The 25,170-nt window shown below is 40.7% G+C and overlaps 1 protein-coding gene across 2 annotated transcripts in view; it reads right to left on the bottom strand.

Annotated features, from left to right (window-relative positions):
- Positions 1 to 22,270: 22,270 nt before the first annotated feature.
- The window catches only part of KSR1 (kinase suppressor of ras 1), a 206,408-nt gene continuing 203,508 nt past the window's right edge, over positions 22,271 to 25,170 (bottom strand). For both annotated transcript variants that reach the window (XM_063457442.1, XM_063457443.1), the window contains one exon: positions 22,271 to 22,959. In XM_063457442.1, coding sequence (XP_063313512.1) covers positions 22,881 to 22,959 — 79 coding nt within the window. In that variant the 3' untranslated portion in view covers positions 22,271 to 22,880. The remainder of the gene's footprint in view (positions 22,960 to 25,170) is intronic.

Here is a 25,170-nt window from a genome sequence, read left to right on the forward strand (position 1 = left end):
TCCCTTACAATTTATCCCCCCCTCCTCCCTGTCACTTTATTCCCACCCCCTTTCAATCCCCCCTCCCTGTCAATTAAAGGACCACTCTAGGTACCCAGAGCACTTCAGCTTAATGAAGTGGTCTGGGTGCCAGGTCCAGCTAGGGTTAACTAATTGTTTTATAAACATAGCAGTTTCAGAGAAACTGCTATGTTTATCAATTAGTTAAGCCTTCCCCCTAATTCTCTAGTGGCTGTCTCACTGACAGCCGCTAGAGGCGCTTGCGTGATTCTCACTGTGAAAATCACAGTGAGAGCACGCAAGCGTCCATAGGAAAGCATTATAAATGCTTTCCTATGTGACTGGCTGAATGCGCGCGCAGCTCTTGCCGCGCGTGCGCATTCAGCCGACGGGGAGGAACGGAGGCGGAGAGGAGGAGGAGAGCTCCCCGCCCAGCGCTGGAAAAAGGTAAGTTTTTACCCCTTTCCCCTTTCCAGAGCCGGGCGGGAGTGGGTCCCTGAGGGTGGGGGCACCCTCAGGGCACTCTAGTGCCAGGAAAACGAGTATGCTTTCCTGGCACTAGAGTGGTCCTTTAATCCCCCCTCCTCCCTGTCACTTTATTTCCCCCCCTTTCAATTCCCCCCTCCCTGTCAATTAATCCCCCCTCCTCCCTGTCACTTTATTCCCCCCTTTCAATTCCCCCCTCCCTGTCAATTAATTCCCCCCTTACAATTTATCCCCCCCTCCTCCCTGTCACTTTATTCCCCCCCCTTTCAATACCCCCTCCCTGTCAATTAACCCCCCCCTTACAATTTATCCCCCTACCCTACCTCTATTGTAGCGTGGCCGAGCCCTGTATGGTCCGTGGGTACAGGGAGCTCAGTGTTCACTTCCTTTTAGTCCGGCCAGGTACAGGAGACAGATGCTCCCTGTACCCGCGGACCATACAGGGCTCGGCCACGCTACAGTGAGGGAGTGACAGGAGGAAGCGCTGAGCGCTTCCCTCCTGTCAGCCCCTCTCCTCATGCTGCGCCCGGGCGGTGCGCCCTCATGGACGCACCAGCCCGGGCAAGGCTGCACCCGCCTGAGGCTCTCATGTAAATGAAAATGCTATGATGCCAGGAAGCCCCTGAAGACCCCGCTCTCAAATGGTTTAACCCCAAAGGCTTCCTCCAGCTCCAGATTTCCAGGTCACTCAGTGGTATTCGGCTTCTAAAACAGAGTGTCAGGAAGTGCAGATTGAGGTCAGGCATGGGTGCTACAGATTGGCTAGAGTGGTCAGTTGATGCTCTAAGCCAATCGCTAGATCCCGGTTCATAAAAATGTTTTACTTTTTTATGAATGGGGAGCTACTGATTGGCTTAGAGTGCCAGCTGACCGCTCTAGCCAATCAGCGACACCCCTCCCCAGCGGCCCTCTGTGCTTCCTGACACTCAGTAAATAAAAGTGAACACATTAACACTGATATTTTTTTACCTTGGGAGATGAGAAGATCCAAAGTTTCCCTGCCAGGCCCAGGTACCAAAGCCTTATGATGTGGTGTCCAGAATAAAGTGGAGGGTTCACTTCACTTGTCCTTCCTGCTCCAATCTCCTTTTCTTCTCCTTCATTTGACAAAGTCTTCTTTTTCTTCTGACACTGTCTTCTCTCCTCCTTTGCTCCTTCTGCTCCTTTACCTTTCTGCTACTTTCTGCTTATTGTGCTCCCCCTTCTGCTCCTGTCTCTCTCTGATCTTTCTGCTCCTTGCAGACCCTTTCTGATCCTTCTCCTACTTTACCTTTGTGCTCCTTGCTGTCCCTTTCTGCTCCTTGCTACCCTTTTGTGCTCCTTCTCCTACTTTACCTTTGTGCTCCTTCTGATTCTTTCTGCTCCTTTACCTTTGTGCTCCTTCTGTCCCTTTCTGCTCTTTGCAGACCCTTCCTTTTCCTTGCAGACCCTTCCTACTCCTTGCTGCCCATTGCAGACCTTTCCTTCTCCTTGCAGAACCTTCCTGCTCATTTCTGTTCCTTCGCCTACTTCACCTTTGTGCTCCTTCTGTCCCTTCCTGCTCCTTGCTGCTATTTTCAGCTCCTTGCTGACCCTTCCTGCTCCTTGATGACCCTTCCTGCTCCTTGCAGACCCTTCCTTCTCCTTGCAGACCCTTCCTTCTCCTTGCTGCCCCTTCGTGCTCCTTGCAGACCCTTCGTGCTCCTCGCTGCCTCTTCCTACTCATTTGTGTACCTTTGTGCTCCTTCTCCTCCTTTACCTGCTGTGGTCCTTGCTGTCCCTTCCAGATGCTTGCTGCCCCTTTCTCCTCATTTCTATTCCTTCTCTTTTCTGCTCCTTCTCTAACTTTAACTCCCCCATCCCTTACTTACCTGTCCTATAGTCAGTCTCCCCCCCCATATGCCTCACTTCACTGATCTCTAGGCTATCTCTGCCCCCCCCCTATGCCTTACTTCACTGATCTCTAGGCTATCTCTGCCCCCCCCCATATGCCTCACTTCACTGATCTCTAGGCTATCTCTGCCCCTCCCCCATATGCCTCACTTCACTGATCTCTAGGCTATCTCTGCCCCCCCATATGCCTCACTTCACTGATCTCTAGGCTATCTCTGCCCCCCCCCATATGCCTCACTTCACTGATCTCTAGGCTATCTCTGCCCCCCCCCCCCCCCATATGCCTCACTTCACTGATCTCTAGGCTATCTCTGCCCCCCCCCCATATGCCTCACTTCACTGATCTCTAGGCTATCTCTGCCCCCCCATAAGCCTCACTTCACTGATCTCTAGGCTATCTCTGCCCCCCCATATGCCTCACTTCACTGATCTCTAGGCTATCTCTGCCCCCCCATATGCCTCACTTCACTGATCTCTAGGCTATCTCTGCCCCCCCCATATGCCTTACTTCACTGATCTCTAGGCTATCTCTGCCCCCACCCCCCATATGCCTTACTTCACTGATCTCTAGGCTATCTCTGCCCGCCCATATGCCTTACTTCACTGATCTCTAGGCTATCTCTGCCCCCCCATATGCCTCACTTCACTGATCTCTAGGCTATCTCTGCCCCCCCCCCATATGCCTCACTTCACTGATCTCTAGGCTATCTCTGCCCCCCCATATGCCTCACTTCACTGATCTCTAGGCTATCTCTGCCCCCCCCCCATATGCCTCACTTCACTGATCTCTAGGATATCTCTGCCCCCGCATATGCCTTACTTCACTGATCTCTAGGCTATCTCTGCCCCCCCCCCCCCCATATGCCTTACTTCACTGATCTCTAGGCTATCTCTGCCCCCCCCCCCCATATGCAGGGCCGTCATCAGGGGGTGACAACCATGATGGTTGTCACGGGCCCGGGCCCCACGTGGAGCGGCAAAACTGCCGCAGGTGCATCTGCACCAGGGTCCATCAGGTGACCCAAGCATTTAGGGCCACCCGATGGGCCCTATATCTTCAGGGGCCCGGTCAGCGCTGCGACTGGGTAATTGCGAGACCGGACCCTTTAAAAAAAAAAATTTTTTAAAAATTGCGGCAGCACCGCAAGGGCTGCTGGGAGGAAGTGATGTCCGGTCACTTCCTCCCAGCTTACTGCGCGCGGGAGGAGAGCGGAGGAGAGGAAAAAGGAGAGGAGTGAGGAGAGGCATCCGCTCACTCCCATCACCCCCAGCCATCCTCCTGCAACTTAAAGGTAAGAGGAGGGTGGCTGACAAATGAGGTGTGTGTATGTCAGTGTGTATGTCAGTGTGTATGTCTGTGTGTGTGTATGTCAGTGTGTATGTCAGTGTGTATGTCTGTATGTATGTCTGTGTGTGTGTATGTCTGTATGTATGTCTGTGTGTGTGTATGTCTGTATGTCAGTGTGTCTGTCAGTGTGTATGTCTGTCAGTGTGTATGTCAGTGTGTATGCCAGTGTGTATGTCAGTGTGTATGCCTGTGTGTATGCCTGTGTGTCTGTCTGTGTGTGTGTGTATGTATGTATGTATCTGTGTATGTATATATCTATATATGTGTATGTATGCCATTATGTATTTATGTGTATGTCTGTATGTCAGTTTGTATGTATGTCTGTTTGTCAGTATGTGAGTATGTATGTATGTCTGTTTGTCAGTATGTATGTATGTGTGTGTCAGTATGTGAGTATGTATGTATGTCTGTTTGTCAGTATGTATGTATGTGTGTGTGTCAGTATGGGAGTATGTATGTACGTCAGTGTGTGTCTGTATATCAGTGTGTGTGTGTGTATCTGTGTATGTGTCTATATGTGTGTGTGTCTGTTAGTATGTGTGTATCTTTCTGTGTCTGTGTCATTTTGTGTCTGTGTGTGTGTATTCCTGTGGGCGGGATTTGGAGGCGGGGCTTGGAGGCGGGCACACGGGGGCCCAGACCTTGAGCTGTGTTAGGGGCCCCACAATTTCTGATGGCAGCCCTGCCCATATGCCTTACTTCACTGATCTCTAGGCTATCTCTGCCCCCCCCATATGCCTTACTTCACTGATCTCTAGGCTATCTCTGCCCCCCCCGTATGCCTTACTTCACTGATCTGTAGGCTATCTCTGCCCCCCCCCCCCATATGCCTCACTTCACTGATCTCTAGGCTATCTCTGCCCCCCCACATATGCCTCACTTCACTGATCTCTAGGCTATCTCTGCCCCCCCCCATATGCCTCACTTCACTGATCTCTAGGCTATCTCTGCCCCCCCCATATGCCTTACTTCACTGATCTCTAGGCTATCTCTGCCCCCCCCATATGCCTTACTTCAATGATCTCTAGGCTATCTCTGCCCCCCCCCATATGCCTCACTTCACTGATCTCTAGGCTATCTCTGCCCCCCCATATGCCTCACTTCACTGATCTCTAGGCTATCTCTGCCCCCCCCCATATGCCTCACTTCACTGATCTCTAGGCTATCTCTGCGCCCCCCCCCCATATGCCTCACTTCACTGATCTCTAGGCTATCTCTGCCCCGCCCCCCATATGCCTCACTTCACTGATCTCTAGGCTATCTCTGCCCCCCCATATGCTTCACTCCCCTAATCTATAGGCTATCTCTGCCCCCCCCCCCCCCATATTCCTCACTTCACTGATCTCTAGGCTATCTCTGCCTCCCCCCATATCCCTCACTCCCCTAATCTGTAGGCTGTCTCTGCTGGCTGTATGTGTTGCTCCCCTGCGGATTCAGTCAGAGAGAAGCAGGGATAAGATGCAGCTTCCTGTCCCTGTCTCTCTCCATACACAGCGCCACCTACTGGCCGGCGCTGGTATTGCACTGTATTTTCAATTTCACACGAAAATCAGCAGAACAAGCTGAAAAATGCAGGGGGGGGACGCCCATGCGCTGATCCATTGGACTGAAAAGTTCCAGTTTTGTTTCATCGTACCACAGAATAGAATACCAAAACATCAGTTATTTTGGTTATGATTGAGCATAGTTGAACTGACTTTTCTTTGTGCTTTTGGGTTAGGAGTGGTGTATGTTTTGAAGTTCTGGCATGGAAACCTTCTTCATTTAGTACACACCTTACTGTTTTCACTGAAACCTCACTGTTGCCACCAAGTCCTACTAAAAGTCTTTTGCAGTCACTTGAGGGTTTTACACAACATGCCTTCTCAGAAATCTGATTGCAGCCATTGATAGCTTTCTTTTTCTGCTTCATCCAGGTAGTGCAAGCACTGCTCCTTCAACTTTAAACTTGCAAACGTTGCTTCCAACGGTGTGTGTAAGAACAGTCAGTGCCTTTTTGTATCCTGTTCCTTGGTTTTGTTTCCTCTCCCTCACATTCCATCTCTTGTCCCTCGATATTATTCCAAACCACGCCTTGTTTCCCGAATCAGGTTCTTCGATCTCTTCATCACCTATCAGTCTGCTGATCTTGGCAGGGAGAGTCACATTAGACTATATTGCAAATTTAGGTGAACAAATGCCAAAAGCTATTCTTATCGAATTGGGCTGCTTTAGTTTTGTTTCTTTCTAGTACCACAAATGATCACTCAACTCACTTGCAGAGAATTATGTTTCAGTCATAGTGCTAGTTAGAAGGCATACACATGTAAAAAATGTAATTTCATATTGCCATGTTCCTGTCAATATTTCTTCTCCTCCAACACAATGTGTGCCCTGGCTCTGTCAGGCCTTAAATGGTCTGTGCTGTCGACTGTGAAATCTTTAAAATACAATTAAGGGGGAAGTGTAACTTGTCTGGAATTTACACTATTGTGTAAAGTATTAAAAACCATCTGCAAGTTGTGTTGACTTTTTTTCATGATATGCCTCATTTTCTTTCAAAATAATATTAAAGCTTCAGCTTAATGAAGTGGTCTGGGTGCCTGGTCCATCTAGGATTAACCCTTTTTTCTATAAACATAGCAGTTTCAGAGAAACTGCTTTGTTTTTATTAGGGTTAATCCAGCCTCTAGTGGCTGTCTCATTGACAGCCGCTAGAGGCGCTTGTGTGCTTCTCACTGTGAAAATGCTTTCCTATGAGACTGGCTGAATGCAGCCGAAGGGGCGGAGAGGAGGCGGAGAGAAGGAGGTAAGTTTAACCCCTTCCTTCCCCCAGAGCCTGGCGGGAGGGGGACCCTGAGGGTGGGGGTACCCTCAGGGCACTATAGTGCCAGGAAAACGAGTATGTTTTCCTGGCACTATAGTGGTCCTTTAAACATTTGTCTGACAAGTGAAAGACAGGTACAAACATTGCAAATTTGGAGGAGAAATAGAAACATTGTTTTAGTCTCCACTTCTCTGTGTGCTTTCTCTATTCTGACTGCCAGGTGCAAATGACTTGGTTATAACAATGACTGGCAGGGATCTAAGATGGTGGCACCCATAAAAACATATTGTAAAATATAAACATAAGTAAACATTCTATTAAAAATCTTGTGCAGTGTCAGTCCCCCTTTAAAACAAAACTAAGTATCACATCTCAAGAGGTTAACTAAGGTTATAGGTGATTTTCAATGCATTTTCATGGTTAAATTAAAAGGGAAGTAATGGTTCCCCTTTTAACTATCTATCTGAACCCAGTATTACTTCTGCCTTGCATAGTGACTAAAATACTGTATTTTGTAAGCACTATCTCACATTCGCAACCTGCACAGTTCCCGAATTTATAATTCTGTTTTTGTTTGTGCTTCCTGCTGTATTCAGATTACAATAACATTTAAAAAGGGCTTTCCATTGTGCAGTGCTATAAAATATAGTTATACCTGAGGATGAAATGTCATCTTTCCTTTTAACAAAGCAGAGGTTCAGAAACCCTTTAAAAATATGAGACTATGACCTAGAAGAGTCTTATACAAAAAAAGATGGCAAGGACAGGCATAGCACCCTCAGATTCAGAGATTTGGGAATTAAGGGTCTATCTGATAGTTGCAGCAATACCTAGAATTCCACAACAATAGGGATCCTCCATGTACTATAACCTTACAATGGTCCATGCACTGTGACAAATATTGTATGCTACAGAGGTGTATATCTTCTAGGTATGTGATATTTGAGATGTTTTATACTAGACTTAAACTCAGCAAACAATATGAGGTTTGTTCCCAAAAAATATTATTAGTTTGGATTAACTGAATTTTATCCATGTGGCGTTTCCGTTTGGACTGATTTCATCTGTGCAGTTGTTGGTGGAGATCTGTCACTAGTCCCTGTATCCACAGCCATGGGCACAAGGCCAGATAGAAAACCATAATAACTGGACGCTTCTGTTACGGTTGCCTCCAGGCGGGCTGGAAGTTGGACCGTAGAAAAGGATGCTCCTAGGGCTCACCAAAGGACCATCAGCACCGTAGACACCATAACTACTGCGTAGCCACCATAAGTAGTGCAGACTCCACGAACCACCGCTGCTGGGCTGGTATCTTGCCGTCTGCTCTGCGCCCTGGACCTACGACCAGGCTCCAGGTTCCAGTAGGTGAACCTCTTCCTTCTGTAGAGCGAAGCAGGATAAGGAACAAGAGCTCTTACAAGAGCTCAATAGCTAAGGGAGTATGAAGAGCATAGCAATCCCTGTAGTGATTATAGCTGTCCCCTACAAACATGAGTCAAGGCTTCAAGTTAGAGGGTCAAGTCATTCTGTTTATTGGCACCAAAAGAACCTTCTTTTATGCAGGTTTCCCTTAGATAGGACCACCCACAGGGCGTTACAAAACAACCAATCACACACGTACATTACAGAAAAGACTCCCAGCAATTACACACAAAATACTCCCCTCTGCCTGTGATATAATTATGTTACACAAGGGATTAACATAATTATCACAGACAGTAAAAATACAGTTTTTACACATACACTGTAACTTTAAAACCATACATCAAATCTTCATTATCAGCACACTTTAAACATAAACACTCTCAAAAATCAGCCAAATCCATCCAGTAGATCAAAAGTTAGACGGAAGTCCTTTATGACCAATTTCATGCAGAAAAACGACTAAGTCCCATTCGAAACGGGCGTTCGAATCTGCAGCTGAAAGTTTAGTGTAGGAGAAGGTAAGGGTGTTCGCGGAAATGTGTAGCCGATTTTAGTTCCATGAATTTGGCTACACATACCACTGACCTCGTTCTCATGAGCAAAGATGGCCGCCGCCACGTGTTCGTTTGCACGAACTGCGTCCACCCAGCGGTCGGCAATTAACCTGCAGTAACCTCACAGCCTGGGAGGTAAATTGCCTGCACACTTCCACTTCTGGGTGGTCCGCCTGTGTGGTACTTGGTTCAGTAAGCCCCACTTACTGAACCAAGTGGGAGAAAGCCAGGAACACAGTGTATTAAAGGTTTGGGGACACCGTCTTAAAGGGGCATTGTTCACCAAAGTCACAATATGTCCCCAGACGGTTCTTAAAGGACCATACACACCCAATAAAAGTCCATAAGTTTTCAGGGGCACAATCTCCCAGGGGCCATAGTCATGAGGAAGGAGGCTGGCAAATAGGTTTCTCCACAATCCAGGGAAGCAGGGCAATTTATCATTTAAAGGGCCAGTTACAAATAGCAGTTTGTAACAGCTTCCAAAGCCAGGTCCCTAGGCTGGCGCTGTCTCTTTGGCCCTGGGTTCTGGTTTTGTGAGAGTTGTGTATGCGGTGGCTAAGTATTGTATGTGTGTGGGGGAGACTGAGTGCTGTATTTGTGAGAGTGTGGGTAGTGTGTAGAGTGATATGTGTGTGGAGGAAGGTGAGAGCTGTATGTAGGGAGGGAGATAAATGTTGTGCGTGGTGGTTGAATTTTCAGTGCGGAAGGTAGTATGAATGTGGCTGGGTTTTGTGTTTGTAGTGTCTGAGTGTGTTAGGGAAGTGTTTTTTCAAATGACCTCCCCTCCTCCTCTGATCCTGCTTTGCTTTTGGCACAATAAAGTTGTGTTTTTTGGGGAATCCACCCAAGGTGTTGTAGAGCTTTTAAAATTGTTTTAACAAACCATATACTGCACATTCTATTTGTCTTTACTATATTAGGAAATGTTAAATATGTCCTTCCTTGAAAATAGGGAGTACACAGTAAATTATATAGAACAGATGTTCTCTACTGAGGTGATAGAACACCACACACCGAACCGCAAATAAAAGAAAGACAAATTACTGAGAGACTAGACACCGACTGAGGAAGCCCTGTGAAGAGAGCGAAACGTGTTTCATGATTATTTGGCAATAGCCAGAACTTTTAGCATTGACTTTTTAACATTTCTTTGCAAGTATACTTTTGTTTTATTTTGTTCTTAATAAATGCATTTTGTGGATATCACATAATGCTACCGACCATTATTGGCACTATAAGGCACCAGGACCGAAGGATCTCTGGAAAAGTACTCTGAATATTCCCTACTCAAAAGTGTACTAAAGAGGAAGAAGGATGGGGACATCCTGGTAATGGTCCCGCTGCACTACACATGCGAGCCACATGACTTTGGCTCTACTTTTGTGACACCATATATATTTTTACTATGACTTGTACAGGCAATATTTCACTATTTCTATTTATCTTTATGATTTTTCTTATAGATGTAATATTTATCAATCTTACCAGCTCCACCTTATGTATGTATAAATAATATAATAAATGAAACAATAAACTAAAACAAACAAAATTCTACGAAACATGCTTTCCTCCAAACGATCTGAGTTAGTGCAGCACCGGGGATAACTAGCTTGAGGTGACTTATTTTTGGAAGTTGACATTATGGAGGGCTGGCCAGTCACAACCTTGGTTGTGAAGTACCAGTCTGCAAATTCAAAAGTGGATTTAATTTTTAATTGGATTTTGTTTTCATTTTTGATTGGATTTTGGATTTAATTTTTTTTCATTTGATTTTGACTTTTAATGTGTTGATATAAGAATGGCAGGTAAGAATGAATCTCCTTAAGGTACTTTTATTTAACAAGGTTTCTACCCAGTTCATATGGACTAGGGAAGACATTTTCGTGTGAAGTAGTGATAGTTAGGAGGGGAGGGATCTATCCAAAAATGCAGTATACTTTGGCATTTTGCTGATAAGATCATATGGGTTCATTTTGTAACCTGGTTTGATTGTTCTGTCTTTACCCCCCAATACTGTCAATAATGAGGACATATGACAGGCTTTTATTATTTTTTTAAGGGATTATAATTTGTATTTGCATAGTAAAGCCAGAGAGAGGTTGCTGTCTTTACTCCAGGCACCACAACTACTACAGCACGTTCTTTCTGTGCCGCACCCTGCCTCAATGATAGCTGGAAGCGCTCAGCCTTAATTAAGCCTGGAGGTAAAGGGTTTAGTTCATTGGCTGAAAGTGATCAGTTGACTCTCTCAGCCAATTAACTGACCCTTTACTGCAGGGCTTACCTAATGAGAGCTAATGGAAACTCCTAGCAGACACTTCCAGCTCTCACAACTGGATGGGAAGGGACAGGAAGCAGGGCCTGGTCAAACTGCTAGCAAACGGATTGACTATTTACATGGTTGTGCCAGGACTGATAGGATTCTGGTGTCAATTGTATTTTTTAAAAATATACATATACAAGAGAAAACAGACTAACAGAGCATCTCATGAAAAAAAGAATAAAACATGAGTTATAGATGGTTTTCAATGTTTTATTCAATGGTATAATTCCATAAAAGTGATAGTTCCTCTTTAAGGAGCAATAACCATGTATATACTGCAACCGAAATTCAGTATTTGACATTTAGTTGGTGAAATAGTTTACTTCATATAGTTGCAATTCTGTTTCTAGTATTTTGCATTATTTGCTTGTGCTTATTTCTTTTAATAGACATGGAGATCTTTAGACAGACATAAAATACATCTCAGATTTGTGAGTCATCGTAGAACATTTTTATTCTAAACAATTAAAGGCAAGAGTAATAGGAGACATAAGATGCTCACACTTGTTTGCCCAATGCCACATAGTCATCCCATATTCTTGCAATATGTTTCCAAACAAAATGAATAGAAAGGTCTGCTTTAGGTCCCCCTCCAATGTAAACTATTGTATTAATTCATAGTAAAGTCTGATTGGGAGATCATACAACTTTAAACTTGGCCTGGACTTAACATTCTGGAATGACGCGATTGGGTCTTTTTCGCGCATGCGCACAGGCTTTGAAATACCCAGTGCGCCCACCGTAGTTGAGATGTATTATGTGACGTGATCACGTACATTTACGTGGAATAGGCGGCCCGCGGTTTTCGATACCCTTAAAGATCTGATTGTTATTCCAGGTATTTTATATATTACTAATTGTATAATTTTGAGCTAAATGGTTCATTTATTTAAAAGACCTGTGCATGTATAATGGTTATTGTGTTTTTTTTTTTTACAAAACCTGGACTTCTTATATTTCTTTTGACTATGTTCTTCAGCCATCTACTTATTCATTCCCTACCATGTTTTTAATAAGGGTTTGGTATAACAATTTACTATATTGATTACATTACTTTTAACATATGTTTTGATGAATTGTTTAATTGTTACATTGATTTGATTTGATGGTTTGTAATTTGTGTGTATATAAATGCAATACATTTTCCACTGTGGTGCATGCTTGATAAAGACTTTCACAGGTCGAAACGTTGCAAATAAATCTGCATGGATACAATCACAGTGAGTGCCTGAGATTTTTTCGTAACATTCTGGAATGTCACATTGATACCAATCAAATGCCAGAACTACTGACCTAGGACGGTTATTCTTAAACACAAAAAAATTGGTTGAAGAGAAAGAAACAAGGCGTGCTATTTAGGTTTTTCTTCCTGGTGTCCACATTCCTATGCACAATTAGACTGCTCTAATTTATGTGCAGTACAGTAAGTAGCTTTCATTCAAAGAAAACGTATTTTTTTTAAGGAGGAGTTTTACTGTATAAAAGAAAGAAAGTAACACTCCTCAACAATCAATAGCAACAAATTACACCAGTCAACAATCCATAGCTACTCAATTCCATAGCTTACAATATAGATAATGAATGTATGTTTAGTGAACTGTTGCAAACAGAAAAAAAAGGACATTAAAAAAAAAAAAAATTTTATCTTCAAATTGTTGCACTGTTCATTGATAAATAGAAATCTCAATAAATATCTAAATGTGGAAGCAATGCTTATTGTGCACTGAATGGACTGAAATACTTAACAAAAAGAAAAGTAAAAACCCAATATAACAGGGAACCACCATTCTAATGTTAAATACTAATAGAGAACGTACCGTTCATTTCAATGATACAAAATAATAACTTACTTCTTTGGCACGTTCTTCCCTCCTAGAGGATTCAAAGCATTGCATTAGCAGAAGATAGATTTACATTGTGTCTCACTGACTCTGACCGGCCTATATACTTATTTCATACACTGTTTTTAGTTAGTCTATATTTACATAGCTATTGCCTAGGTGAATGGATATTAAGGTGCCATGTTAATGAGTAATTGGGTTGAGATGGCTTATATAAACTTAGATTTACAAGCCTCAAAAAGAATTATATTGAAAATGCCTGCTGTTTGCACCTACATCACCACTGTTTTTATTAAAATATTAAATGCTTAGAAACAAACGTATTTGACTACTGCTTACCCTGTTCAATTCGATAAGTTTTATTAATCCAGATTATTGTAAGCATAAAATTATTTAGCCGGAACATGCCTGCATGCGCTCGAAAAGAAGATGGCCTTAAAAGCCTGCTTTCAGATTAGACACGTATGGGCCAGTAATGTGAAAATCTTACTTTGTGTTTCCAGCTTCCCCATTGCAGTCTAGTTACAGTTAGATTCCTGCCCAACATGGCATTGAAACTTTAAAAACCTAGCTAAGGAAACTTTACTTTCTGGGAAATTTAAACATTTAGAAACTAGTTCAAAACCAGTAAACAAACAGACACTCAAAGAGTCAGAAGGTGTATAGGCGCTTCAAATAGTATATAGGGTGTATGTATATATAGGTGTTCCCAATCACCTTAACAATCCAAATAACAAATAAACGTGATAATACAATTACCACATTAATACTACACCCAATGTGACACTTATATGGGTATACTTCCCACTAGAAACGTCTAAATGACAATAGCGGAATTTCTTTCCTTAGAGATCTATAAAAAACAAATGTTGCCACACTTAGTGAAGTCGGTATATAACAATATTAAAGAAAGGAAATATGAGGTATAGTGATGTCCCGAACGGTTCGCTGGCGAATAGCGAATAGTTCCTGGCGAACATCGCATGTTTGCGTTCGCCGTGTTTATTATACATTATCCCCCCATAGCCAGTAACCTGTGTTTATTATACATTATCCTCCCCATAGCCAGTAACCTGTGTTTATTATACATTATCCTTTCATAGCCAGTAACCTGTGTTTATTATACATTATCCTCCCCATAGCCAATAACCTGTGTTTATTATACATTATCCTCCCATAGCCAGTAACCTGTGTTTATTATACATTATCCCTCCATAGCCAGTAACCTGTGTTTATTATACATTATCCCCCCATAGCCAGTAACCTGTGCTTATTATACATTATCCTCCCATAGCCAGTAACCTGTGCTTATTATACATTATCCTCCCATAGCCAGTAACCTGTGTTTATTATACATTATCCTCCCATAGCCAGTAACCTGTGTTTATTATACATTATCCCCCCATAGCCAGTAACCTGTGTTTATTATACATTATCCCCCCACAACCAGTAACCTTTGTTTATTATACATTATCCCCCCATAGCCAGTAACCTGTGTTTATTATACATTATCCTCCCATAGCCAGTAACCTGTGTTTATTATACATTATCCCTCCCATAGCCAGTAACCTGTGTTTATTATACATTATCCCCCCCATAGCCAGTAACCTGTGTTTATTATACATTATCCCCCATAGTCATTTATTGTTGGACCTAGGCAGCATGATGTCTTAGGCCGGCCCAGAGAGTGAGTGAGTGAGTGAATAATATAATATATATGTTCAGAAACATATTAGTAATATATGTAAATCGGGTTCATGCAAAGAGGGTGAAAAGGTATTAAAGAAAAACACACTTATTGCATCAAATTTACAAAGCCAAACTTTTAAAAGCTTTCCTCATTTCTTTCTCGGGATGAGGAATATATCGGTTGTAGACTGAGGATATCCATCTGCCCAATCTTTTAATAATATGCACTGAAGTGTCAGTGTTGAAGGAGACCGAAGCTGCCCCTATTCTAAATGAAAGACCCGAGACATGGATACAACCCAATCTTAGTAGTAGTGTTCTGATGTAGAAGATGAATTTAGCCGTAGTCAGAGGGATTCAGTGAGAGTAGTGGTGAAATGTGTGTGGCATGACTGAGTGTGGGTAAGTAAGAGTCAAGTATTTTAACTGGGCACTAGTTCTAGGTGGGATAAAGTGGTATAGCGGATGGATGAGTAGTTTGGTTCGTTTCAGAGGTTTGTAGAGAAAGTATATAGTGATCATGATTTTTAGCGATATCCAATATTTTTAAGGTGGTCTCAAACAAACATAAAATGCTATATAAAATTTGTGGGAATATCGAGTAGTCGTGTACAGTAAATCAGAGAGGGTTCAGAATATCGAACCATCGATCGGTATCCAACCTTGTGCAAATGGGGAGTTTGCGGTTGTGCAAGTGGACTGTTTGCGGTTGTTTGCGGTGCATTAAACGGGGAGTTTGGTCTGTCACTGTGAAGCGGGCGTAACCCTTACACTACCTGATCGATACAACATCATACCTGATGTTTTAAAGCACATTATTGCAAACAATTTAGGAATGTTAGGTGATTTATGCCCTTTATGGATTAAAACCAGACTCTGCATCAACTATGTAATTTTCCATAGGAGTTTTGCCATGGATCCCTCTCCGGCATGCCACAGTCCAGGTGTTAGTCCCCTTGAAACAACTTTTCCATCACTATTGTGTCCAGAAAGAGTCCCTGTGGGTTTTAAAATTCGCCTGCCTTTTGAAGTCTATGGCGGTTCGCCGGGTTCGCGAACATTTGCGGAAGTTCGCGTTCGCTGTTCGCGAACGGAATATTTTATGTTCGCGACATCACTAATGAGGTATCAACTCACAAACGTAGAGCCGTGTCAGGCTCTATATGATGAGCATCAGGGTGCCAATAACTGGCTTCGAAGGTACTCCAGAAGCAGGATCAATAGTAAAAACTTTTATTAAAACATCAATAAAAAGCAAAGTAAAAAAGGACATACATAAGCAGTGTGCAAATATAATACACTACCGCAGATAGTATAGTAAGTCCTTACAAATCCAAATAGCAAAGACATAAATTAAAATTGGATAAAACATCCTAATAAGGCATATATTACCCACATTATTACATATGTATTTACAAATATATGGAAAATTACATTACAAATAAATATAACTTCCTATGGAATAATGAGCAAATCTAACATTGATCTGATCTGTTTTGTGGTTCATTGATTTGCTCACTATGATTATATTATCCCCAAAATAGATTTGCTCATTTCTAATGAAGGTATTCCATAGGGAGTTATATTTATTTGTAATGTAATTTTCCATATATTTTTAAATACATATGTAATAATGTGGGTAATATATGCCTTATTAGGATGTTTTATCCAATTTTAATTTATGTCTTTCTGCTTAAGATAGAAATGCCGATATGTTTCCAATAAGAAGGGCAGTACTGCCTATACTTTAGATGGACGTTATTACACTTCCTGTACTAATAGGAGACGAACGCAACACGTGCGCAGTGACCCGGAAACGGACGGAATGATGCCGAAAACCCAGAAGTGAAAGAGGTTTAACCGCAAAAATTCAACTACAGAAGGGTATAAAAAGAAAATAAGATGACAGTTTGGACTTATCCTGCACTGAGGAAGACTAACTTTTAGTCGAAACGCGTTTGCTATTTGGATTTGTAAGGACTTACTATACTATCTGCAGTAGTGTATTATATTTGCACACTGCTTATGTATGTCCTTTTTTACTTTGCTTTTTATTGATGTTTTAACACAAATTTTTACTATTGATCCTGCTTCTGGAGTACCTTCGAAGCCAGTTATTGGCACCCTGATGCTCATCATATAGAGCCTGACACGGCTCTACGTTTGTGAGTTAATACCTCATATTTCCTTTCTTTAATATTATTATATACAGACTTCACTAAGTGTGGCAACATTAGTTTTTTTATAGATCTCCCAGGAAAGAAATTCCGCTATTGTCATTTAGACGTTTCTAGTGGGAAGTATACCCAAAACCAGTAAACGTCTTGCATCAAAGATGTCACTTTGAAAATCTCTTCAATAGTCACCAAGAAGTGAATGTTCAAATCCCTCAATAAGCAGCTGATTAATTCTGCATTATACTCTTTTATTTCCCTTGTAAAAACACCTGTGTTTTTTTCCCTTCTAACGTCAATGAATCCTGCCGCAAAGATTCAGAAATCAAAAACAATTAGGCATAGTGTATCTATCTAGGAAGCTATTTACAGAGTTATAACTCCAGCCAGCAAGCAGTCCTGATGATAGTCTTAAATTAGAGGGGCAAAGGTTTAAAAATAATATCAGGAAGTATTACTTTACTGAGAGGGTAGTGGATGCATGGAACAGCCTTCCAGCTGAAGTGGTAGAGGTTAACACAGTAAAGGAGTTTAAGCATGCGTGGGATAGGCATAAGGCTATCCTAACTATAAGATAAGGCCCGGGACTAATGAAAGTATTTTGAAAATTGGGCAGACTAGATGGGCCGAATGGTTCTTATCTGCCGTCACATTCTATGTTTCTATGATCAATAAAGATTAGGCAAAGTGCTGTGTGACTTCCTACATCATGACAAGATGACAAACACACACGTCTTGGTGAACCCTAATTTACAGTGACATCATTTTACTGTATGAAACACAAGACACATAGTACAATTGCTATTACTGAACCAAAGCCATGTTAGATCAAAAGGTTTATTGAAAAAAAAAAATCAAAAGACCCAAACATTTTTACTTTGGGAAGGAGTCTTCTTCCATATAAAGTTTAAAGGGACACTATAGTCACCAAAACAACTTTAGCTTAATGAAGTTGCTAATGAAAACTGTTTTTGAAAAAAAGTTGTTTTGGTGACTATAGTGTCCCTTTAAACTAACCTCCATCTGTTTAATTCAGCACAATTCTCTGGTTAGTCAATATATTTTAGTTTTACAAATTTTTAGAAATTACTCTTACAATGAATTCCTGAAGTTTTTATTCCCTAAACGAAACTAAACATGCATTGCATGCCATATTATCAGAGTTGTAAATGTCATATTTGTAATAAAGCAGTATAATATTCTGGAGTGCAATAATGAGTTAGATAATTCCAATAACCGAAAGACCCTGAATTATACAGCTGAGATATTAATTATTTCCAAAGCTTGCAAGACATTGGGTTCTCAAGGGTATGTATTAAAATGTTCTGCTTGCAGCCAATGCTTTGTACCAAAGATTGCCCACTATGTGTGTATTTTATAAGTGTGTGAATATATACAGTTGTGCTCAAAAGTTTACATACCCTTGGAGAATTGGTAATGTGTGTACCATTTTTAAAGAAAACATGAGTGAGCAGACAAAACACATTTATTTTATTTCTTATGGGATTCATATCCAACTGTAGGTTATAACAGAATGGCACAATCATAAAACCAAATATGGCAACAAAGAAAAAAAAAAGAAATGACCCCTGTTCAAAAGTATGCATACCCTTAGTTCTTCATACTGTGTATCGCCCACTTTAGCATTAATGACAGCGTGCAGTCTTTTGTAATAGTTGTCTATGAGGCCATAATTCTTGCATGTGGTATAGCTGCCCATTCGTCTTGGCAAAATGCCTCCAGGTCATGCAAAGTCTTTGGTCGTCTTGCATAAACTGCATGTTTGAGATCTCCCCAGTGTGACTCGATGATATTAAGATCCGGAGACGATGATGGCCACTCCAGAACCTTCACCTTTTTCTGCTGTAATCAATAGAGGGGCAGTTAACTTAAATGGGTACACATTATTTAGGAGGGATAGGAAAAACAAGAAGGGTGGTGGGGTATGTTTGTATGTCAGCCATGAGTTCAAGTCAAATCTTAGGCATGTGGAGTGTGACGAGGAAAATGTGGAAGCTTTATGGGTAGATATCTGCTTGAGGCAAACAAAGGGAAATACGTTATTGGTTGGGATATGTTATAAACCACCTAATGTAAATATTAATGAGGAAGAACTGCTGTTAGAGCAAATTGGTAAAGCTGCAAATCGGGGTAACACGTTAATTATTGGAGATTTTAATTACCCGGACATAAATTGGGATAGAGGGACTAGTACTTCAGCAAGGGAATCCGGTTTTTGAATGTGTTAAATGACACCTTTATGTCACAACTGGTGCAAGCACCAACTAGAAAGGATGCTTGTCTGCCAGTATTTTCTGATAACATGCTGCATTCATCTTGCCATCAATTCTATCAAGATTCCCCATACCTTTAGACTTTACACCCATACTTTAAAGTGGGGATGGTATTTTATTCACTATAGGCCTTACTGACCCCTCTCCAATCATAGCATTTCTGGTTGTAACCATAAAGCTGTATTTTGGTGTTGTCACTCCAAAGTACAGTGTGCCAGAAGCTGTGCAGCGTGTCAAGGTGTTGTTGGGCATTTTGTAAATGTTTTTTTTTTTTGTGGCATTGGAGCAGTAAAGGCTCTTTCTGGCAACGTGACCATGCAGTTCATTTTTGTTCAAGTATTGTCATATTGTGCTCCTTGAAACAACCACACCGTCGTTTTCCAGAGCAGCCCGTATTTCTCCCGAGGTTACCCGCTGGTTTTTCTTTGTATCTCGAACAATTCTTCTGGCAGTTGTGGCTGAAATCTTTCTTGGTCTACCTGACCTTGGCTTGGTGTCAAGAGATCCCCAAGTTTTTCACTTCTTAATAAGTCATTGAACAGTACTGATTGGTATTTTCAAGGCTTTGGATACCTTTTTATATCCTTTTCCATCATTATAAAGTACCATTACCTTGTTACGCAGGTTTTTTGACAGTTCTTTTCTGCTCCCCATGGCTCAGTATCTAGCCTGCTCAGTGCATTCACGTGAGAGCTAACAAACTCATTTTATGACTATTTATTTATACACAGACACTAACTGCAATTTAAAAAGCCACCACAGGTGTGGGAAAATAACCTTTTTTTTTTTTTTTAATTCTTTATTTTGTTCGTGCATGGATACGACATACAATTTGCACTGCCACAATAGCTGGTGCAGATCGATTGGCATTCACATTTGTTTACATGGCATCAGAAACATTGCACTTTTTTTTTTTTTTCAACGAAAAAACAAACGTGTTTACATTGTATTCTTCCTAACCACCTAGCAGGGACCGTCGCTTTGCCCACCGATTGGTAACGTGGTTTAGGGAAAGGTAGGATTAGAAGTCATGCTAAGACATCGCTTTATAGAATTGGGTCGAGGGGAAAATAACCTTTAATTGCCATGTTAACCTGTGTGTGTGTGTCACCTTGTGTGTCTGTAACAAGGCCAAACATTCAAGGGTATGTAAACTTTTTCTCAGGGCCATTTGGGTGATTTGTGTTATCATTATGATTTAAAAAGGAGCCAAACAACTATGTGATAATAAATGGCTTCATATGATCACTATCCTTCAATAAAATAACTTTTTTGCATGATCAGTCATTATTTCAAAATCAAGGGCAAAATGTCACAATTTCTGTCAAGGTATGCAAACATATCTCTCTCTCTCTCTCTCTCTCTCTCTATATATATATATATATACACACACAGACAGTTGAAATTGCTGTTTAGTCTATGAGTGAGTGCGCTGGATCTTGTGTAATATCTTGATCCTGAGGAAAGTCCACAAGCTGGACTGAAACGTCAATCTATTTTTTAATGAAAGAAATAAAGCATTGAAGATTTTAATCTCCAACAGTGAGTGCAGCTACATGTATTGTTTTTTCATATATATATGTACACACACACACACGCAGTTGAAATTGCTGTTTAGTCTATGAGTGAGTGCGCTGGATCTTGTGTAATTAATATATATATATATATATATATAGTGATCAGCACTCTCGGACTTTGAAGATTAAAACATAAAGTTTATTAATAATCAATTAAAAATAAGATCTTATGTTTTAATCTTCAAAGTCCCAAAGTGCTGATCACTATCTACATATATTTACATTTTCCTGGATTTCAAGCACCCAGCAAAGTCTACCAAGCGTGAGTGCAAGGACTTTCTACATTTTGCTATATATATATATATATATGTGACAGCGCACTCACTCATCGACTAAACAGCAACTTAAAAGCTCACAGATTTTATTAGTTTTTTTAAAAAACACATAAAAAACATAATCTAGGCAAAAATAATGGGGCTTTATTTGTTTGTATGTATAAATGTATTTATTTTAATGGTAATTAATTAAAATTGTTTAAATATTATCTCTTATTTGTGAACACCATTGGTTAAAGACTATTTCCTTCATATGAGATACAATCTCTAGTGTCCTGAGCTTGTGACTGTGACGACAAAGGTTTGTTTTACTAGCAACAGAGCAGACATAATTTAAATCCCATGATTCGTTGCAGCAAACGCTGGACAAGAAACAAGAAAGAATTTCCACCAGCATATAAAGACAGAATGCCTATCTGGGGAAAAATAACTAGTTCTATTCCAGACATGGCAAATCTTAGGAAAGACAATCAAATCTACATTAATGACGGCTAACCTAGAGCCTGCATAAAGTATCATGGGAATATGTTCCCAGACATTTAGGGTGCCAAGTGTTGTCATCACTATTCCATATACTGTCTACAGCTCAAAATAAATAAGTGTGTTATAGATGTGTTTTTAGTAAATAGGATCATGATTTAGCTAATGGATGAATCTCACAGCAGTAAATATTCTTCTTATAGATAGACTTTTGAGATTAATCACTTGCTATCACTCAGCAACTATTTAAAGGAACCCAAGACATGTTTTTGAACTCAGCATGAACATAAGTAAACAGTGCTCGCTTGGCAATAATGCTTTATTCTCATGATGGGACCTTGTAATGGAGCTGCTATGTCCTTCTTTCAGGATAATCTCGATAGTCCTGTTGTTGAAGAGTGTAAAGATCTCTCATGACAAGATATAGCAACCATTACCGTATTTATTCGAGTATAACGCGCACACGTGTATAACGCGCACCCCTAATTTTCGATTCAAAATCGGTATAACATTTTGTACCGATTTTTAATCTAAAATTAGGGTTGCTCGTTATACTAGAATAAATATTAGCCCAGCAGAAGAGGGAGGGGGTGCTCCGATAATACCTCCCAGGACCGCCGGGCAGCAAGCGTTTACTCACCTCCCTGCAGCTCCTCCTGCTCCCCAGTGTAAATCTCGCGAGACCCGCGGCCGTCAGAGCTGGCCGCGGGTCTCGCGAGATTTACACTGGGGAGCTGGAGGAGCTGCAGGGAGGTGAGTAAACGCTGCCCGCCACCCTAGGACCGCCGGGCTTGTAATGAGCCCGGCGGTCCTGGGAGGTATTATCGGAGCACCCACTCCCTCCCTCTTCTGCTGGGCTAATATTTATTCGAGTATAACGCGCACCCCTAATTTTAGATTAAAAAATCGGTACAAAATTTTGCGCATTATACTCAAATAAATACGGTAGTTCTTTCCGTAGCAACCATTAGTTATTTCCTTTGTGTTGACATAGCAACCATTAGTGTTTTCCTTTGTGTTGACATCAATATATGTACCTGAGTACAAGCAATAGATACAATTTTCCACAATAAGGCATTTTGCTCTACTGCATAAGAATGACTGGAATGAAAACCACTACAGATGAATGAAACTTGTTTATTTATATATACATTTCACCAAGAGGATTATTTCAGAGGTGTAGTTTTTAGAAACTCTAATACAATTATGTGGCTAAGAACTGTCCATCTTATGGCTTAGGGATGGAAGAAATGAATGTAGTTATACCATAAAATCAATAATTGCAAACCCCCAAAGACCATTCATGGTATAGCTTATACAAAAAGTATATAAGTACATTACAATATATATATATATATATATTTATATATATATATATATATATTTATTTATACACACTCGCACGCACACACACATACTTTTTTTTTTTTTTAAACAAAATAAAATTAAAAAAGTCAGTCACATTTATTATTTTCCATTGTCAAAATACAGCTCACATGCCTAAAATCATATGTAAACAACATAAACAGTAGGTAGAGTTAAGGCTTAAGCCATTCAGCGGTGGGAGGGATAGGCAAGGCACTGCATTGCTCCTGTTCAGTGCAGAATGGGTTGAAGTAAATTCAGTAACACAGATAAAGTAAATCAATTACAGGGAGTCATCAGTGTATCTGCAATTGGAACTTGGTGGTTTCTGGAGTGTTAGGAGAGACAATTAGACATTCCTCAGCAGACTAGATCTTTTGGTTACCCTGCTCCAAGATTCCCAGGCCAAGCCTTTCAAAACGGGGGACAATTTTGCTACTGTTAATGCTAGAAAAAGGGGGACAAAACAAACATATCTAAATTAGAATGGTTAAAATAGTTTAACTTACACTTCATCCTCTTTACAAAAAATGGTACTAATAATCACTCAAGCGTGCAGTAAAATTGTCCAACAAAACAAAAGGCTGCCTTGTTGATAACAAACTGTTTAGGTTACGTTAGACATTTTCAAAGGCAGAATAATGACTCTTAACCAATAAATGGATAACCGCAAAATCAAATTTTCGAGAAAAATAAAAAAACAAACACACCGCAACTTTGACCATTGTTCCAGGATTGATACCTGGTATCCCCAGATGTGGGAGAAATGTCACCAATCAGCACTGCACAAGGACATCACTAGACTCGCTTGCACTGTGCAGGTTAGTGTCAAGTCATTCAGCCCATGGGCAAAGTGCTTCAATGGTGCTCTGAGCAGATTGCAAGACTGAGTGAGGCCAGCGAGGCTGTCAGTCAGGTTGGTGTGCATAGGAGACCCTTCTCTTTTCTGGATGGGCCTGTCCCTTTACCCCACCCACAATCATTCCAGTCCCACACCTCCAACATTAGGAGGTACACACACACAAATATATAAATATGTATACAATTATAAAAAAATTCACTGTTTGTTAACTACTAGATAAACAAAATTCAACCAACAAAACATATGCAAGTGATAAAAAAACTTGGCTAGTAAATTACTAAAACTACTAAAATATTCTGCTTGATAAAACAAACAGAAAAGCTCAGAAAGTGCAACTATTTCTTCCCAATCTATGGGCCACACTGTATATCATAGATATGAAATAGGTTATTGTAACTCCACCGATATTACAATATTTCCTTCATAACAAATGAGCAATGAATGGCTGTTTATGTTACAAAACAAAACAGTGCCAAATTACTAAAAGAAAAAAAGCTGTTGTAGATAAGGCATGGAGATTTAGCTTTTGTTTGTGAACCTCCAATGCAAGCATTCTCAGCCCTGAAAGTTGCCTATGTATGCCTTTGAGTAATCCCAAACATTTAGAGATACAATAACAGTCTCACAAGGCAACATTCAAATACAAGTTCAAATTTTAGGCCAAAATAGTTGACCACAAATATTTCCAGTTCAGGTAGGCTGGCCTATATAAAAATGTACACTTTAGTGCTGGTCTCTGTCAGAACTGCTTGTTGGAGTGCTAATTCATAGAGTGGAAAAACATCTCTCAGACAAATAAAAGAATTAAAAAACAAAAACCCAAGTAAGAACACTGGGGAAGGAGGTATGAAATAAAGCAGTTTCCGTTAAAATATAATAGAACCTATATGGCAAAGCAAACTCAAATAGGGACATGTAAATGAAAATTGTAAGGAGCTGTTTTTTGATGGACAATCTTAAAGACACACACACGCAAATTAATGCTATAAAATAGCTTATTAGCAGGGTACATACAAAAAAAGCACTCAGTGCAATTTATTTCACTATAATGCTGGTAAACTCAATTTCGTAAAGAGTTACTGCTGCCCGAAAAGTGCTTGCAGAAGCAAATATTGCAGCTGGTCCTATTGTTAGTGCCAAGTCGACTTCTTGCAGTCAGAATTTGTTATTCAAGCAAACAGCCCACACCAAGAGAATAGCAGGCGGGAGGAGATCAAAGCAGAAGATACATATCCAAGGGTTAAAAAGATTTCCTAATATTGGTGAATATTTGTTTTGTGGATGGAAGGCAACTGTCCACGAAGCTGAAGATTAGCAGAAAACACATGGAAGCATGCAAGGCAGGTGCCGGTTAGTTTGTCATCAGCTATAACCTACAGGAGGAAGAGAGAAAGTGTTAATCAAAGATAATCATTAGTGGAAGAAAAAATAAAGGGCAAAGGAAAAGCTTGCGCCATTAGTAAAAAGACAAACCAGTTATTAAAATTAATTTTAAAATCATGAAACTAAATGGTCAGGGTGTTCTTCAGAGGTTCACAAGATTAATCGGTGTGTAATGTACTTGGAGAAAGAGCAATCATGGTCTATTATGAGTCCATCATGTCTCTATACAGTTCATATGATGAATTTATTTGTATTTCTTCAACTTACAAAGCCAAAGTTTTGCGTGGATGAAGGCCATTGTTCTCTATTGTGTCCAGACTTCCATGATTGTCTCCTGTTCATCTAAGCCTTTCAATTTTTTTTTAACATTGTCTCAGTGAGGTGAATACTATAATGTGTCCATCATATCAGTG

This window comes from Pelobates fuscus, chromosome 1 (genome assembly GCF_036172605.1).
Source record: "Pelobates fuscus isolate aPelFus1 chromosome 1, aPelFus1.pri, whole genome shotgun sequence".
In the NCBI taxonomy this organism is placed as follows: Eukaryota; Metazoa; Chordata; class Amphibia; order Anura; family Pelobatidae; genus Pelobates; species Pelobates fuscus.